Below are 15482 nucleotides of genomic sequence, written 5' to 3'. Positions count from 1 at the left end.
GCCCGTTGTGGGCAGGGAACATGCCTGCCAACTCTGTTGTATTATACTCCCCCAGGCGCTTATGGTGCACTGCATGTAGTAAACACTCAATAAATCCCATCAAAGATGATGATGACCTGGACCTAACTCAGTTTTGGAACTGTTTCACCAGTGCCACCTAGTGGTCTTATCCACCATCCACAAGCAGGACAAGATTTTCAACAACGAAATTTTGGAACGCCTCAGCTCACCTGTATAGTGTTCACAGCCTCACAACTCTCTTGAGCCAGGCATGGGAGGAGAGTGAATGACGGCAAGATACCCAAGGAGCTGCTCTGGGAGGAACTGAAAGCCGGGAGGGAAGAAGAAACTGTTTAAATACATCCGCAAACCAAGGCAGTTAGACAATCTTATTTGTCGAGTACTTACTATGTGCAGAGCACTGTACTAACCTTTTGGGAAGTACAGTATAACAATACAACAGACACATTCCCTGCCCACAATGATTTTACAGTCTAGAGGGTGAGACTGACATTAATATAAACAATGTGTCATAGAAGACAACTGTTGACAGACCCCACCTTCGCCCCCGATTCCCCTACAGCAAGAAAGCCAGCTAGTCAGGCAGTGTCTGGAGAGGAGATGAATTGTTCTCCTTGAGTGGGGGCATTTTAAGGATCATGTTAACAAGAGTTGGGTTCGAAAACAGAGGCAAGTCCCTCTTACTTGGCCTGGGAGCTCCATGTAGAACAGGTACTGTGCCCCATCTGATCTTCTTATATCTTTCCTCAGCACTTATCTACTCCAGCAATTAGAACAGTGCTTGTCATACAGTATGCATTTAACAAATACCAGTAAAAAAGGGTCCTGACTAGAATAGAACATTAGCACGACAAGAAATTATCCTGGGCACACAACATGAAAGGGAGTGTCAGTCACACAGTGCTTTCCAGCCTGCTTGCACATATGGGTAGGGTTTCAGTGGTCCAGCAGTGACCCTTTGAGCACAAAGGACCACTAGGTTCACTTAAAAAAAAAGGTACCTGTTAAGTCATATGTCAGGCACGGTAATAAGTGGTGGGGTAGATACAAGATCATTGGGTTGGACACAATCCCTATCACACATGGGGCTCAGAGTCTAATAATAATGATAATAAAGATTGTGGTATTTGTTCAAGCTCTTACTATGTACTAAGCACAGGGATAGATACAAGTTTATCAGGTTGGACACAATCCCTGTCCCACATGAGGCTCACAGTCTCAATCCCCATTTTCAGATGAGGTAATTGAGGCACAGAGAAGTGAAGTGACTTGCCCAAAGCACACAGCAGGTTAGTGGTGGAGCCGGGATTAGAACCACCTGACTCTCAGGCCCATGTGCTATCCACTGTGCAATTCTGCTTCTAAGTCAGAGGGAGGAGGATTTAATCCCTATTTTACAGATAAGGTAACTGAGACTCAGAGAAGTGAAGTGACTTTCCCAAAGTCACCCAGCAGACTGGTGGCCGAGCCAGGATTAGAACCCAGGCCCCCTGACTCCTGACTCCCAGGCTTGTGCTCTTTCCACTAGCCATGCTGTTTCTCTGTTCCAGGTTTTTACTTTAGAATTAGGTGTTAGATAGGATACTGGCCTCAGACCACCTGACTGCCCCACTCTAGTATTTCTGTTGCATGCAGGGGAGTTGCAGAGTCTGAGATGTGTGAGCCACATCTTGAGCTGGCAAAAGTTCAGTTTTGTCCTATAGCTAGACCTGTAGTCATTGTCCATCTGGCCTGATCCCAACTTCTCTGGGTCAGCCTGGCCGGTCCCAGCATCAGCCCTGGCATAGAGGCAAGGGCACTATCAAAGGGCACTGGCAGAGCTCACTCTGAGGAGCGCTTGTGGGCACCCCTGGCCCTGGGGAACCAGAAACCTGTGGAACCTTAGATGCAGTGGTCCTGTCCTATCCCATCCTACCTGCTTCCCTCCCTTTCAAATATTTCCAATTTGGCCCAGTTCTCTTCAGGTTCAGCCATAAGTACCATATGTCAAACACCTGCAAGTTGAGGCCTGAGGGCCTTGTACAGCCCGTGTAGAGCTAGCTCCAATCCATCAATCAGTGGTATTTATTGACACTGTAGAAAGTGCCTGGAGAGTAGAATAAACAGAGTTGGTAGACCTATTCCATGCCCACAAGGAGTTTCAGTCTACTTTACATATACTCTGAATAGCAGATGTTCAGGGCAATTCTTCCCTCTTCTCAGGTTGGCTGAGTTTCCCTTTCCTTTTGATTGCTTCCACAGCCACCTTCATGTGGGCAAAAACAGGTTTCTGTAACCCCCCTGACTTTTCTCATCTGTCCCTCAGTGTTGCTTGTCCTTCTTAGTTGGTCTGTTTGCCTCAAATATATCTAAAAGTCTCCTTATTGATCTTGCCTTCCTTCTTTCTATTCCAGTGCTCCTGGCTTGGCTGTCTCTTCCTTTGTTTGGAAAGTCTTCCCGCTTTTGGTGATTTCCAGAGCTGCTCAAGTTGCTGCTTCATTGATTACTCGTCCTTCTCTCATTGCATCCCTCAGCCTTCTTCCTCTCTTTCTCACCCCTTCACTCCTCCACTAGCTCCCTTGGATAGGGTCAGGCAGCTGCTTCTCTCTCTGCCCTCTCTGATTAAGGCCCTCTTTTTTCCAGGTGCCCTTCAGACTAGGCCTGGAGCCTTGGTGCCACAGCAGCCTGGTATTCAGACTGGGGAATCCCATTTCTGAGGCTGCCAGCCTGCCTGGGAGAGTTTTGGGAATTGTGCTTCAGTTTCCCCATTGTTAACCTTTAGAGAGTGACCCTAATTTTAGGCCATATGCTCCTTGGAGCAGAGATTGCTTCTACCAACTCTGTTGTATTGTATTCTCCCAAATGTTTAGTGTAGTGCTCTGCACCCAGAAAGCACTCAATAAATAATAATAATAATAGTATTTGTTAAGCTCTTACTATGTGCCAGGCACTATACTCAGCACTGGACCATTGATTTCTTGATTGACTCTCTGCTCAGAGGGTGGTCTGCCCACCCCACAGTGGCTAGTGCTATAATGGTGTGGAAGAGAGTGAGGACTCCCATCCAACTAAATCTAGTGTGCTAAAGGATTGATTCCTGTCAGAGCTGATTCTTACAGATTTCAGAGCAAGAATGAGTAGAACAGTGAATCATGTCACTGAAACAAGATTAGTGAATTAGACAGCTGTATCATAATCCAATTCAGTAAGTGGGTCCCATATTAGCTTATACAAGATCATAAACTAGAGTGTAGCTCCGCGAGGGCAGGGCTCGTGACTACCAACTCTATGGAATTCACCCAAGGACTTGGTGGAGTGCTCTGACAAATGAGCAACCAATAAAGATCAATTGATCAGTCAATCAGTGGTGTTTATTGAGCACTTACTGTGTGTACAGCACTGCACTAAGCACTTGGGAAAGTACAATAGAATAGAGTTGGCGGATGCACTTCTAGCCCACAAGGAGTTTATAGTCAATAGGGGGAAGCAGACATTAAAATAAAGTCTTGTCTTATGCCATCAAGTCATTTCCAACCCATAGCGGACACCATGGACACATCTCTCCCAGAATGCCCACCCTCCATCTGCAGTTGTTCTGGTAGTCTGGTAGTGTATCCATAGAGTTTTCTTGATAAAAATATATAAGTGGTTTACCATTGCTGCTTTCCACTCAGTAAACTTGAGTCTCCAGCCTTGACTGTCTTCTGTGCCGCTGCTGTCCAGCATGAATGAGTTATGACTTGTAGCAGATTACCTTCCACTCACTAGCCATTGCCCAAGCTAGGAATGGATTGGCTAGGCCTCTGCTTGACTCTCTCTCCTGTAGCCGAGACTGAAAGAGTACTGGAAACTCCCCAGGTGCGACCCTGAGAGGCGTAAAATAAAGTACAGATAGAGAAAACAGTAAAGTATAAGGCTATTTATATAAATGCTGTGGAGCTGGGGTGAGTACCCAAGTGCCTAACGAGTACAAAGCCAAATGTATAGTTGACACAGAGGGGAGGGCAGATAGGGAAAATGAGACCTTAGTCAGGTAAGGCCTTTTTGAAGAGATGTGATTTTAGGATGGCTTTGAAGATGGGGCTATTGACAAACTATAAGATATGAAGGAAAAAGGAGTTCCAAGCCTGAGGGAGAACAATAGGTAAGGAGTCAGTGGCGGGGTAGACAAGATTGAGACACAGAGACTAGGTTGGTGTTAGAGGTTTGATTGTGCAGGCTGGGGTGTAGTAGAAGATCACTGAGGTAAGGTAGGAGGGAGAGCACTGATTGAGTGCCATAAAGCCAACGGTTAAGGAGTTCTGTATGATGTGGAGATGGATGGGCAACCACTGGAGGTTTTTGAGGAGTGGGGAGACACAGGCTGAACATATTTTAGAAAAATGATCCGGGCAGCAGAGTGAAGTCTGGACTAGAAAGGGGAGAGGCAGGAGGCAGTGGGATCAGCTAAGAGACAGGTGCATCCAGTCCCTAAATCTGGTATTTCCTTGCCTTCTCTGGGAATAGCACAAGGGAAGACTAGGGTGAGGAAGGATACACACACAAACTCAAGTGAAAAAAGTGTTGGCACACAGCGGCATTCCTAACTAAAACTTTGGTCTTTTGCCTTCAGCCCCATCAGCCACCATTTTCTTTCTCTTCCTGATGATGGCACTGACTATCTTCCACTGGTGGCCCAGTTTTGCCTTGCCATTGGTTTCTTGAAGCATCACATATTCCACCCCTTGGACACCTTAGTGCCATAAAGCAAGGCAGCCTAGGGCAAAAGTCACCTTTTTCATTTATTGCCTATTCTCCTTCTGGCCATTGAAGTCCCAGCTCCCTAGAGGCCCCCTCTGATATCCCCACTCCATTTTGCTGTGATCCAGAACTCCTTATCTTACCACCCAAACCCTGTTCTCCTCCTGCCTTTCCCATCATTGTAGACCAAAGACAATGCCACTCTCCTCCCTATCTCATAAAGTCAATTCTCTAGACTGTAAACTCCTTGAGGGTAGGGAATGTGTCGGCTAGTTCTGTTGTATTGGTCTCTCCCAAACACTTACTACAGTGCTGTGCACATAGTAAGCGTTCAGTAAATGATTTAATTGATCTCTCTTAATCCTTAAGAGGATAATCTGCCTGGTCATGTTGGAATTGATGGGGCCAGGTCATGTCTATTTCCTTTCACTGATGGAGTAAAGCAGTACCAGGTCCAGTTCTGCTTAAGTTCTGAGAAGCACCATGGCTTAGTGGAAAGAACACGGGCTTGGGAGTCAGAGGATGAAGGTTCTTATCCTGGCTCCCCTACTTTTCTGCTGTGTGACCTTGGCAAGCCACTTCACTTCCCTGTGCCTCAGTTACCTTATCTGTAAAATGGGAATTAAGACTGTGAGCCCCACATGGGACAACCTGATTACCTTGTATCTACCCCAGTGCTTAGAACAGTACTGGAACATAGTACTGCTTAACAAAAACCATAATCATTATTATTGTTATTCTTTAATATGCGCTACCCAGCCATGAGAGCAGGTGTCAAAACACAACTCCAGTTTTCCAGGGAACTTTTTCCACTCAGGCTGAGGAGAACTTTTGAGGTGTGGGATGGAAAACCAGCAGGGAGGAAGAGGTGGATTTTGAAGTGAGAATCAGAAGAAAGGCACATCCATTTATACACATTTCTGTTCGGTAAAATTGAATATGAGGCAGATCTGTGGGATCCAGATAAGTCTGAGAGGACACAATATCACCTCACCCTCTCCCATGTTTTGTCATGATTCAGAGACCTGCACAGATGATACTTATACCATTCTTACTTCCTGCTGTCCTCTTCTGCTGGTGATTTGTTCAGAACCATATCTGCATTCAGGTTTCTTTCCATTCCCCCGCTTTCCTCAATAGGACCACTAGAAAGGGGTGATCTTCCCTGCACCCAAGGGGAACTGAGGCTCAGAGAGGGTGGGAGCAATTTGCTCTCAAGTAAAAAGAGAGTTTGGTGGAGAGGGCCCCATTCCATGCACCCTGCTGAACCCCTAATCGTGAACAAATCCCATCCATCCAGCTTGACTTCCGTCTGCTTGGAATCTTCCATTGGCTCCATTGTCATACCTGGAAACAGAAATGAAATGATACAGACACTAGGTCCTGTCTCCCCTCCAGTGGTAGCCCCCAGGTCGGGGAGCGAGTTCTGCCACCAACCCTGGCATCAGGGTGGTGCCCTTCCCAGTTCAAGGCTACTGGAGATCAAGCCAGCGTTCGGGTGGGCCGATACCAGCCACCCAATCAGAGGTCTGCTTTTGTCCCCGGCTCAGCGGGCAGAGATGAGCCATGGGGCTGGGGTGGGCAGATGCAGGGAGTCTCTGCTTGGGGGAAGAATAGAGCCCATGCAGGCTTTGGCCTCCTCCCATTCTCCATTTTGCACTCGGAGATCTGGTTGATTGATTAATTGATTGATTGGTTATCTTTGGGGACATCACTGGGAGGACAAAAGGTCTCCACCTTCTCCCTTGAGCAGTGAGCCCAGCCCTATGCAAACTGGTCACCTGATAACCACTATTCCAGCTCCAGTGGTGGTCTTGGGAGGATTAGGAGGTCTGTGCACCTTTTCTTCCTGTAACTAAGAGTGTTGTTCCATATATTTCTCCCCCAGACAATTTCAGGTACACGTGTGACATCTGTGGGAAGAAGTATAAATATTACAGCTGCTTCCAGGAGCACCGAGACCTACACGCTGTAGATGGTGAGTCCTGGCCCCATCATAGCTGGACTAGGAAGGCTAAGTGGAACTTGGATCTTGGGAGTTGGGACTTGGGGTGAGCCTGGAGGTGGGCCAGACTAGGACCTGGCTCCAGGGTGGCTGGAACTGGCCCACTCTTGCCAACGGGGGGACTAGACTGCTTGAACACCCCACCTGATATCCCCACACTAGTCAGTCAATCACTGGTACTCTTCTACTACAGTCCATCCCTCACACTTCTCTCCTCAAATACTAATCTTCTCACTGTGCCTTGATCTCATCCATCTTGCAGCTGACCTCTCGCCCACATCCTGCCCCCCGACCTGGAACGCTCTCCCTCCTCAATTCTGTCAGACAGTTACTCTCCCACCTTCAAAGCCTTATTGAGGGCACATCTCCAGGAGGCCTTCCTGGACTAACCAACCCCTTTTCCTCTTTTCCCACTCCCTTCTGCAGCTTCCTGACTTGCTTTCTTTGTTCATTCCCCCTTTCAACTCCATAGCTCTTATAAACATATCTGTAATTTAATCACTTATATTAATGTCTGTCTGTCTCCTCTCTAGACTGTAAACTTGTTGTGGGCAGGGAAGGTGTCTGTTTATTGTTGTACTGTACTCTCCCGAGAGCTTAGTACAGTGCTCTGCACATAGTAAGTGCTCAATAAATGCAATTGATTGACTGAATTAATTAATTAATTTCTGGAGCACTTACAGTGTGCAGAGCACTGTAGTAAGTGCTCCTCCCTGACCCATGTTGTCTTGGGGGTACCAGGGAGTAGCAGCGGCAGGTGTGTGTATGCACGTTCTCTGTCCCGTTATCCAGATCCTTGTTTACAGACAGCCCTAGGAGGGCTTTCTCTGTGGGCTTTCTCTCCAAGCAAAGCGATGGTCCCATGGCTGGGGCATGCAGGGTTGGGCAGGGGCTCCTGAGGCAGGAACCGAGTAGCTCTTCACTGAGCTATTCAGGGAAGGGGGTTGGAGGTTCCCTTGAGCCTTGCCCTTGCTCTTGCCCTCCAGAGGGGCCTGATGTGTTAACTCAGGAGAGATCCAGTCTTCTCAAGCCCTGACTCCTGGCCCAGCTGAGCCTGCTGACTCCCAGAAGGCCATTGCCTTTAACAGAGAAAGTTCAAGTCACTTTCCTCAAGTCAGTCAATCAATCAGTCAGTGGTAATTACTGAGTGCTTTGTGTTTCCTGTGCTTAGAGCACTGTACTAAGCCCTCGGAAGAGTATGATGCAATAGAGTTGGTAGAGAGATAGTCTAGAGATGGGAGACAGATGTTAAAATAAACGACAAGTAGGGGAACTGGCAGAGTAGAAGGACATGTTCATAAGGGCTGTGGGGCAGAGGGAGTGGTGAGCATCCACGTCCTTAAGGGGTACAGACCCAAGTACATAGGTGACACAGAAGGGAGGGTGAATAGTGAGGGGAGAGGAGAGGTAGTCAGGGAAGGCCGTTTGGAGAAGATGTGATTTTAGTCTGGCTTTGAAAATGGGGTGAATGGTGGTCTGTCAGATGCAAAGGGTGAGGGTGTTCCAGACTGCAGCAAAGTGGTGAGCAAGGACTGGATGACTGAATTTCTTCTTGTTTCTCTCCCCGGTGGCTGCTGTGTCCTGCGTGGGCTCAGTGTTTAGTGTCGAAGGGGCTCCGGAGAACCGGACAGGTGAGCAGTGGGCCCTGGCATCCCCCGGCCTGGGTGGGGTCCCCCGGGGCTAGCCGCTGAGTGCCTCCTGTTTTCTCACAGACCCCTTTGAGCAGTCCGCCTCAGCCACCGCTGCTGAAGAGGTGAAAGAGGAACCCCCGGAACCGTTCCAGAAAATCGGGCCAAGTATGCTCCCTGGGCAACGTGGAGGGCCTGGAGGTGGCACTCTGAGGCATAGCCACAGAGATCAGAGCAGGGGTGGGAACTGGAAAATAGTGCTGCCTTCCCCCAAAGGGCGGAGCTCAGGGCTGGGACTAAGAGCACTTCTGAATGCTAATTCCCTCTCCACTCTATCTTGCCCTTTGACTCTGGGGCTCAGTCCCCTCAGCAGCTGGATGAGGGGGCAGGATGGTCAGGCCTGTCACATTCAATTGATCAATCAATTTTATTTATTGGTGTTTTACTTTGTGCAGAGCACTGTACTAAGTGCTGGAGAGAGCCTAGAGACGAGGGAACCCTCTGAGTCTTGGGGACGGGAGGAAGATGGGTGGATCGTGTCTTGGGTGTGATTCCCCTGACTTGGACCTCAGAAACACCCCAGCCTGGTCAGATTTGGCTCCCCCATACTTGTGGGTGTTGTTGGATCCTGGCAGGGCACCTAATCCAGCTCTGCCTCTCCCTTCCAGAGACAGGCAACTACACCTGTGAGTTCTGTGGCAAGCAGTACAAGTATTACACTCCCTACCAGGAGCATGTGGCCCTGCACGCGCCAATCAGTAAGTTGTTCAGGGGATTGGGGGAACTGAGGATCCGGGGAGCATGGCTATTGGTAGCCCAGGGTAAGAAGCAACCATGGTTGGCTGTGGGGCCAACCTCAGCCAACACTGCCACCAGGCAATCAGGGTGAAATGGAGCTGGCCCTTCCTTAGTGGCCCAACCCCTGACCCCCTTGCTGAGAGACTTTCTGCAGCTCTCTTTGACTACCCCAGGCTTCGCAGGCCGGGTTCGCCAGGTGCTCTGTTGGAAGGAGGGAACCCTCTGACACCGGCTGTGTGCTCACTGCCCCACCCATTGAGCACGGGTTGCTGTTTCCAGCCAATCCCCAAGACCTCCATCAAGACTCCTCTAGCTAGACCTCAGAAAATGGCTCCCCCTACTACCTCCTGTGGACAATGCCCCGTGAACTGTCCCCTCTATCTTCTACTCCCCAAGAAAAGGTTTCTCTAGTTCTCTCACATGAACCCCCTATAGTCCCCTCAAATCAGGCCCCTCTATCTAGTCTCCTCGATTGAGGCCCCTCTAATTAATTCCCTTAGATGGATTCCCTCTTTTTTTTTTTTTTTACGAAATTTGTTAAGCGCTTGCTTTGTGCCAGGCACTGTACTAAGCAATGGGATCGATACAACCTAATCAGATGGGACACAATCCATGTCCCACATGGGGCTCCCAATCTTAATTCCCATTTTACAGATGAGGTAACTGAGGCCCAGAGACATTAAGTGACTTGTCCGAGGTCACACAGCAGACAAGTGGTGGAGCTGGTATGGGAACTCAGGTCTGTGACTCCCAGGCCCGTGAGAGTCCTTCCACTAGGCCACACTGCTTCTGTTTGACCTGTGTCCTGCAACTAGTGTCTCCCTGCAGCGCCTTTCAAAAGGTCAGTCCCCTCTGATGAGGCCCCTCAAACAAGGTCTCTGTAGGACATTTGGCTGCCTTGACTGTGACTAGAATCTGCACCTCAGCTGTGGACATTTTAATGAAGGGCTAGGCCCCTGTCTGATTCAAATCCTTAAACAAGAGACTAAGAAAATACTTCCATTTTGCCTTTTTATGGCAGCCTGGAAGTGAGGCCCCTCTTGGGTGGGGTGCTGGCCTGTGTTGGGGAGAAGAGTCCAGTCACTAGGCCATCAAATCCCCAAGGTGGTCCCCATCTCTGACAGGCCAGCCTTGGATGAGGAGCCAAACACTGCATTCTTCTCTTGCGTCTGTCTGACCATTCTACTCTAGGAGTTTCTCAGCCTCGAGGGGCCTTTGTACTCCCATGTTTGGAAAATTTGTCCATTTCTCTTCTGAGAAGATTCCTGATGCTTTTTTTCATTCTCTGAATGCCATGCTTCTGGGTCGGTGTGAGTAGCAGTACTGCTAGGAGGGGAAGGCATGGGCTATTTCTCTCTAGAGCCAAATGTGGGTCAGTTTCTTTTGGGCCTAGTGGTCCAGCTGACCTTATCATGACCAAAGAATGGAGAAAAGGTGGCTGCTCTACCCTGGGACTTTTTGAAAGATGGTTAAATTTGGGGGTTCTCTTGCTGGGACCTTTTCTCTGTGATTCGGGGAAGCCGTGGTGACTGGGTGCATACATGGTCCCAGGATCTGGGCAGGGAGATCGGGAACCTTTCCCTCGGGGCCCTGCCACCCTGAACTCCCCGTGTGTCTGTCCCCAACGTTCCCTGTCTCCCCAGAACTGCCTTCCCTCCAAATTGCAGGGACCCTGGCTGGAGTGGGCCTCTAGGTGGCTGTCTTCTCCCTGAAAGGTGCCCCCGCAGGAATCTAGAGCTTGATCTCTGAGGCGGCAGCCTAGTGTACACCTCCCCATCTTGGCCCCCAGATGTACACTGCGCAGGGAGGGGTGGGGGGTGCAACCTGATGGACAATTCCCTCCAGCCATTGTTGTCATTTGCTCAACTCTTGGAGGCTTGAAGAAACATACCTTAATATATCCTGGGCCCTCACTACTTCTGTTTCACTTCCCCTTCAAGTTTGACTATGCCTAGGGACCCCCTCCCCTGACACTGGGGTCTTGAACTTGGTGTTGGCCTTTAGTCTGATGCCTTATTCTGGGGCAGCCCAGGGACGAGGCACAGGAATGGAAGGGGAGTAAAGTCTGAGGTTCTGTAGTCCCTCTCTTTGTGGGGCATGGGGGCAGGGTGACTTGCTGTAAGGGCTTAATAGATGTCACTGTGGATGGATGGTGGCTCTGGATCCTGCTGGAGAGGCATGGGAGAGGGAGCCCAGCTTTCAGGCTCAGGGGTTGGGGAAAGATATCATCGAGGGCAGCTGTGTCTTGCCTGGGCCATTGAGACATGGAGTGGGGTGAGGAGGGGCAAAGGACTACTGTTCACTGTCTCAGGTCCGTGGAGCCAATTTCGATGCCCTCTGTGGCAATGAGTTTTCCGGCTGTCTCCTCCCAGGCAGGTCCTGCCGACGGTGGGGCCCAAGATCCAGGAATTCCTAATGCTGGAGACTTCCTAGTTGGACTTCCCCACTGGGATGCAGGCCAGCAGAACCCCTTCCCGTCCTTGCTGACCAGACTGGAGTGGCAACTTACATTGGGCTGCCCTAAGGGAGCTTCTTTGATGGCCAGGCAAGGCCTGCAGCGAAGGTGGCCTGGGAATCAGATATGGATTCCCTTGCCCTCCTTGGAGCAGGGATTCCCATTCCTTCTCCTCTCCTCCTACAACCCCTTGCACCTTCTCCCGACTGGACTTGGCCCCCAGTGCCTACTCCCTTCCTGTGACTCTTGGTCTGCTGTTCCCAAGTGTCCTGTCATGTTACTTGTCCCTCCCTCCTACTGAGAAAGAGGTAAACCCACCACCGACTCCATGATCTGACTGTTGTGGCCTAGGGGCAGTTCAGAGGGCAACTGTCTTCCACCCAGCGACCTTTAAACCACAGGTGTCAGAGCCGGGGGAGATGGCTGGCACAGGAGAGTGGCCTGCAATAGAGGGCCCCGAGCCCACAGTGGCCCCAAGACACTGGTGACTTCCTGTGGCTGGGACGGTTAACACTAACTTAGCTTTCTCGGACCACCAGAAGCATAGACTGCTAAACTCCTCCTGAGAAGAGGAGGGGGAAATGGCTCTAAGCTCCTGAGCCTGGGCTGGGCCATCTGGAGCCTGGAAAGTTGTGTACCGGTGGGGAGGAGAGAGGGCTGTGTGCATCTGTTTGGGCAGCTTTCTATCCCTTGAGCCTCCCTGCCCGGGGTCCCTGGTCTCAGACCTGTGCAGTCAGGGGCCTGGACTCCATGGCAGAGCCTTAGGCAGAGTTGAGGGCCCATTGCCTGGGGAGGGACCACTTTGCCGGTACTATTGGTGGGCTCATCTCAAGATCCAGGTCCTGTCCCAGATCAGATGGTGCTGTTTGCTCAGTTTGTACCTTGTGCTTTGTGTTGAATTTCTGCCTGTTCGCACACTCGTGCGGCTGGATTACTGGCCTCTGACTGGGCTGAAACTTCTCCCCCTTGGTTCCCTCTCCCTGTGGAGCCCCAGGACACCCCTCTCATTCTGTTAGAGGCAGTCCAGAGAGAGTGGATTAGTGGCCCCCTGCCTCTCGAGTATATCTTCATTGTTCAATGTTGGAGTCTATCTTCAACTACAAGCTTTGCAACTTCCAGAGGAAGCTAGACTTTCAGCTCACTTCTTTCTGTCCTTTCACCAGACCCCTCACCTGCCTTCCAGCCCCACTATAGTCCAGCACTTTTGGACAACAGCCATTGGCAGAGATGCAGGGAAAGTGGGACAGTGGTGAGGTGACCAGCCCTGGGAGCAGAACCAGAAGCCAACCAGTGTTTTCTGCATCAGTTTGCAGTTGGCGAGCACTTGTTGAAGGGCGGACCAATTCCTGAAACCCAGTTCTCATCAGCACCTCCCAGGTGTCAATTCATCCCCCCGACCCCTGCCAGCGTTACCTGTTGCTTGCCGAAGAGAGCCCCTGGGGGGAGTTGGCTCTGTTAGAGGCCAGTGTGGCATGGCCACACCGGACCCTGCTCCTTTTCACTGATTCAGTCATATTTAATGAGTGCTTATTATGTGCAGAGCATTGTACTAAGTGCTTAGGAGAGTACCATGTAACACTTGCAGAGCACATCTCTCACTCCTCCCACTCTCCCTCTATTATAATAAGGAGACCTCGGCTTTGGAGAAGCACTTTTATTGCCAAAGGGCTCATATATTACCATCTCAATTTTGACCTCACAACAACCCTGTGAAGTAGGTAAAAAAGCAGGTGTTTGTATCCCCATTTGGCAGATGAGACAACTGAGTTGCAGAGAGGTTAAGTGACTTGCTCGTGGTCACAAAGCTCTTACTCAAACCCAAATTCTCCAGCTTCCAAGCCCGCGGTCTTCTACTCCACCCCGCTACCTCCCCTCTCCTCCAACCATGTATCCTCGGGTTCCGGTTCGAAGGGTGAGGTGGGGGTGGCGGGGCTGAATCAGATGGACACAGAGAGCTTTGGCAGCCACAGACAACTTTTCCCTGGAAGCCTGACTCTGAGTCCCCTGGGAAGGGCCAAGTCCTTTCTTCCCTCTTGGTGTGTGCAGTGCCCAAGAACCTTCAGTTCCTCCTCAGAGAAAGCAGACCCTGAGAGTTCAGGAGAAAATTCTTGGGGGTCTGATATTCAGGGCCCTGGGAAGGTTGGTGCCTCCCAGGGTGATCTCTTATTCTAGAGTTACAGCAGAGGCAGTTTTTATTTTTTTATGGTATTTGTTAAGCACTTACTGTGTGCCAAGCACTGGAGTAGATACAAGATAATCAGGTTGGACACAGTGCAAGTCCCACATGGGGCTCACAATCTTAATCCCCAGGTTACAGATGAGGTAACTGAGGCACAGAGATTTTAAATGACTTGCCCAAGACTATAAGCCCCAAGTGGGACAGGGACTCTGTCCAACCCTATTTCCTTGTATCCACTCCAGCGCTTAGTACAGTGCCTGGCATATAGCAAGTGCTTAACAAATACCATAATCATCATTATTATTATTATTACTATGTAGCAGACAAGTGGCGGAGCCAGAATAAGAATGCAGATGTGTGTCAGACCCAAGGGAGGAGTCCCTGGAGGGATTAGTTAACCTTGGTGGACTAGGTCACTAGGCATTTGAAAACAGGTAAAATTTGGTATGGTCGTTTTCTGTCAGAGCGTGTGACAGACACACCCAGTCAAAAAGGAACTCTTGGTTAGGCCCAGAAGCAGGTAGTGGATTCCTTGAGGAGAGAGAGCAAGAGAACAGGTATTTGTTGTCTGGAAACCATCTGACTTTGGAACCCATTATGTTCAGGATTTTCTCCAAGTGACTGAGTCAGAGAGAACAGCCTGGCATCTCTTAGCCCTGGGGGCTGCCTGAGACCAAGAAACAAGTATGTCGACATCCTCTCTCGCAGCTGGGGACAGGGTTGCCCATCTCTGGTTGGAATGACAGTTCCAAGACTGTTGTCCTTGGATTCTCCCCTTCTAACCCAGACTGTCCAAACCGAGTGCCTTAAGCCACAAATGAATTCTTTTTCCAAATTTGGGTGGTAAAGTTAGCACTGCCAGACCAGCTCCTTTTGAAGTGGGCTTGGCTCAGTCCCAGAAGCAAAGGGAAGCCATGAAGGCTGGCCTGGCACTGAAGGGCTGGGGATTGGAGAGATGGATTCTAAGCCTGCTTTGGCAGACCCCCCACAGTGGCAGCAACGCTGCTCCCTTCCCATCTCGAGTGCTCTTTGGACCTGCGTTGGAGTCATGTGCTGCATACACACAGGACTCTCTGACTCAGAGCGCTGTTTCCCTTTCCCCTGAGCTAGGAGCCGAGAGGAAAGCCTTAGCCCAGCTGCAGCTGGACACCCCCAGAGGCCAGGAAGTTCAATTTCTGCTCTTTGCTGATGGGTCAGGGCTGCATGACCAGTGTTGGCTTGGTCTGTGTGGAAAGGTGGGACCTGTGCAGACTAGATGAGAGACCAGTTAAGGATACTAAAGGAGGACAATCTGGGCTCTGACCGTGCAGTAGGAAGCTACTCCCATCCCCTGCTTGTCATGAACTCAGATTCATGAGCATTTCAACTGTTAGTGTGCTTGCTTGAAATCAATCCACCACAGCATGGTATTTCTCAGGTAAGATTTGCTGATGGCAATTCCATTTTCAAGTTTATCCCCCTAATTCCGTGTGACGTAATAACAGTAAAGATAATAATAATAATGGTAAATTAGGCATTTCTTAGGTACTTATTATGTGCCAAGGACTGTATTAAGCATCGGGTAGATACGAGATAATCAGGTCAGATATAATCTCAGTCCCATATGGGGCTCACCATCCAAGTAGAGGGGAGAACAGGCCTTTTGGAGGAAGTGTGGGCCTGGTGTTCAGAAGACTT

At 49.9% G+C, this 15482-nt stretch overlaps 1 protein-coding gene and 1 non-coding gene across 9 annotated transcripts in view; one reads left to right on the top strand and one right to left on the bottom strand.

Moving 5' to 3' along the window:
* Positions 1–15482, top strand: part of ZNF618 (zinc finger protein 618) — a 93912-nt gene that overhangs the window by 46363 nt on the left and 32067 nt on the right. For all 8 annotated transcript variants that reach the window (XM_029062495.2, XM_029062494.2, XM_029062493.2 and 5 more), the window contains 4 exons: positions 6629–6718; positions 8341–8376; positions 8458–8541; positions 9042–9131. In XM_029062495.2, the coding sequence (XP_028918328.1) occupies positions 6629–6718; positions 8341–8376; positions 8458–8541; positions 9042–9131 (300 nt within the window). The remainder of the gene's footprint in view (positions 1–6628; positions 6719–8340; positions 8377–8457; positions 8542–9041; positions 9132–15482) is intronic.
* LOC114811848 lies at positions 3739–3876 on the bottom strand. Its single transcript, XR_003759544.1, has one exon. It is a non-coding gene; the product is annotated as a small nucleolar RNA SNORA7 (small nucleolar RNA).

The sequence above is a fragment of the Ornithorhynchus anatinus genome, chromosome 4 (genome assembly GCF_004115215.2).
Source record: "Ornithorhynchus anatinus isolate Pmale09 chromosome 4, mOrnAna1.pri.v4, whole genome shotgun sequence".
Lineage (NCBI taxonomy): Eukaryota > Metazoa > Chordata > Mammalia > Monotremata > Ornithorhynchidae > Ornithorhynchus > Ornithorhynchus anatinus.
This window is presented reverse-complemented; position numbering and strand designations above follow the sequence as displayed.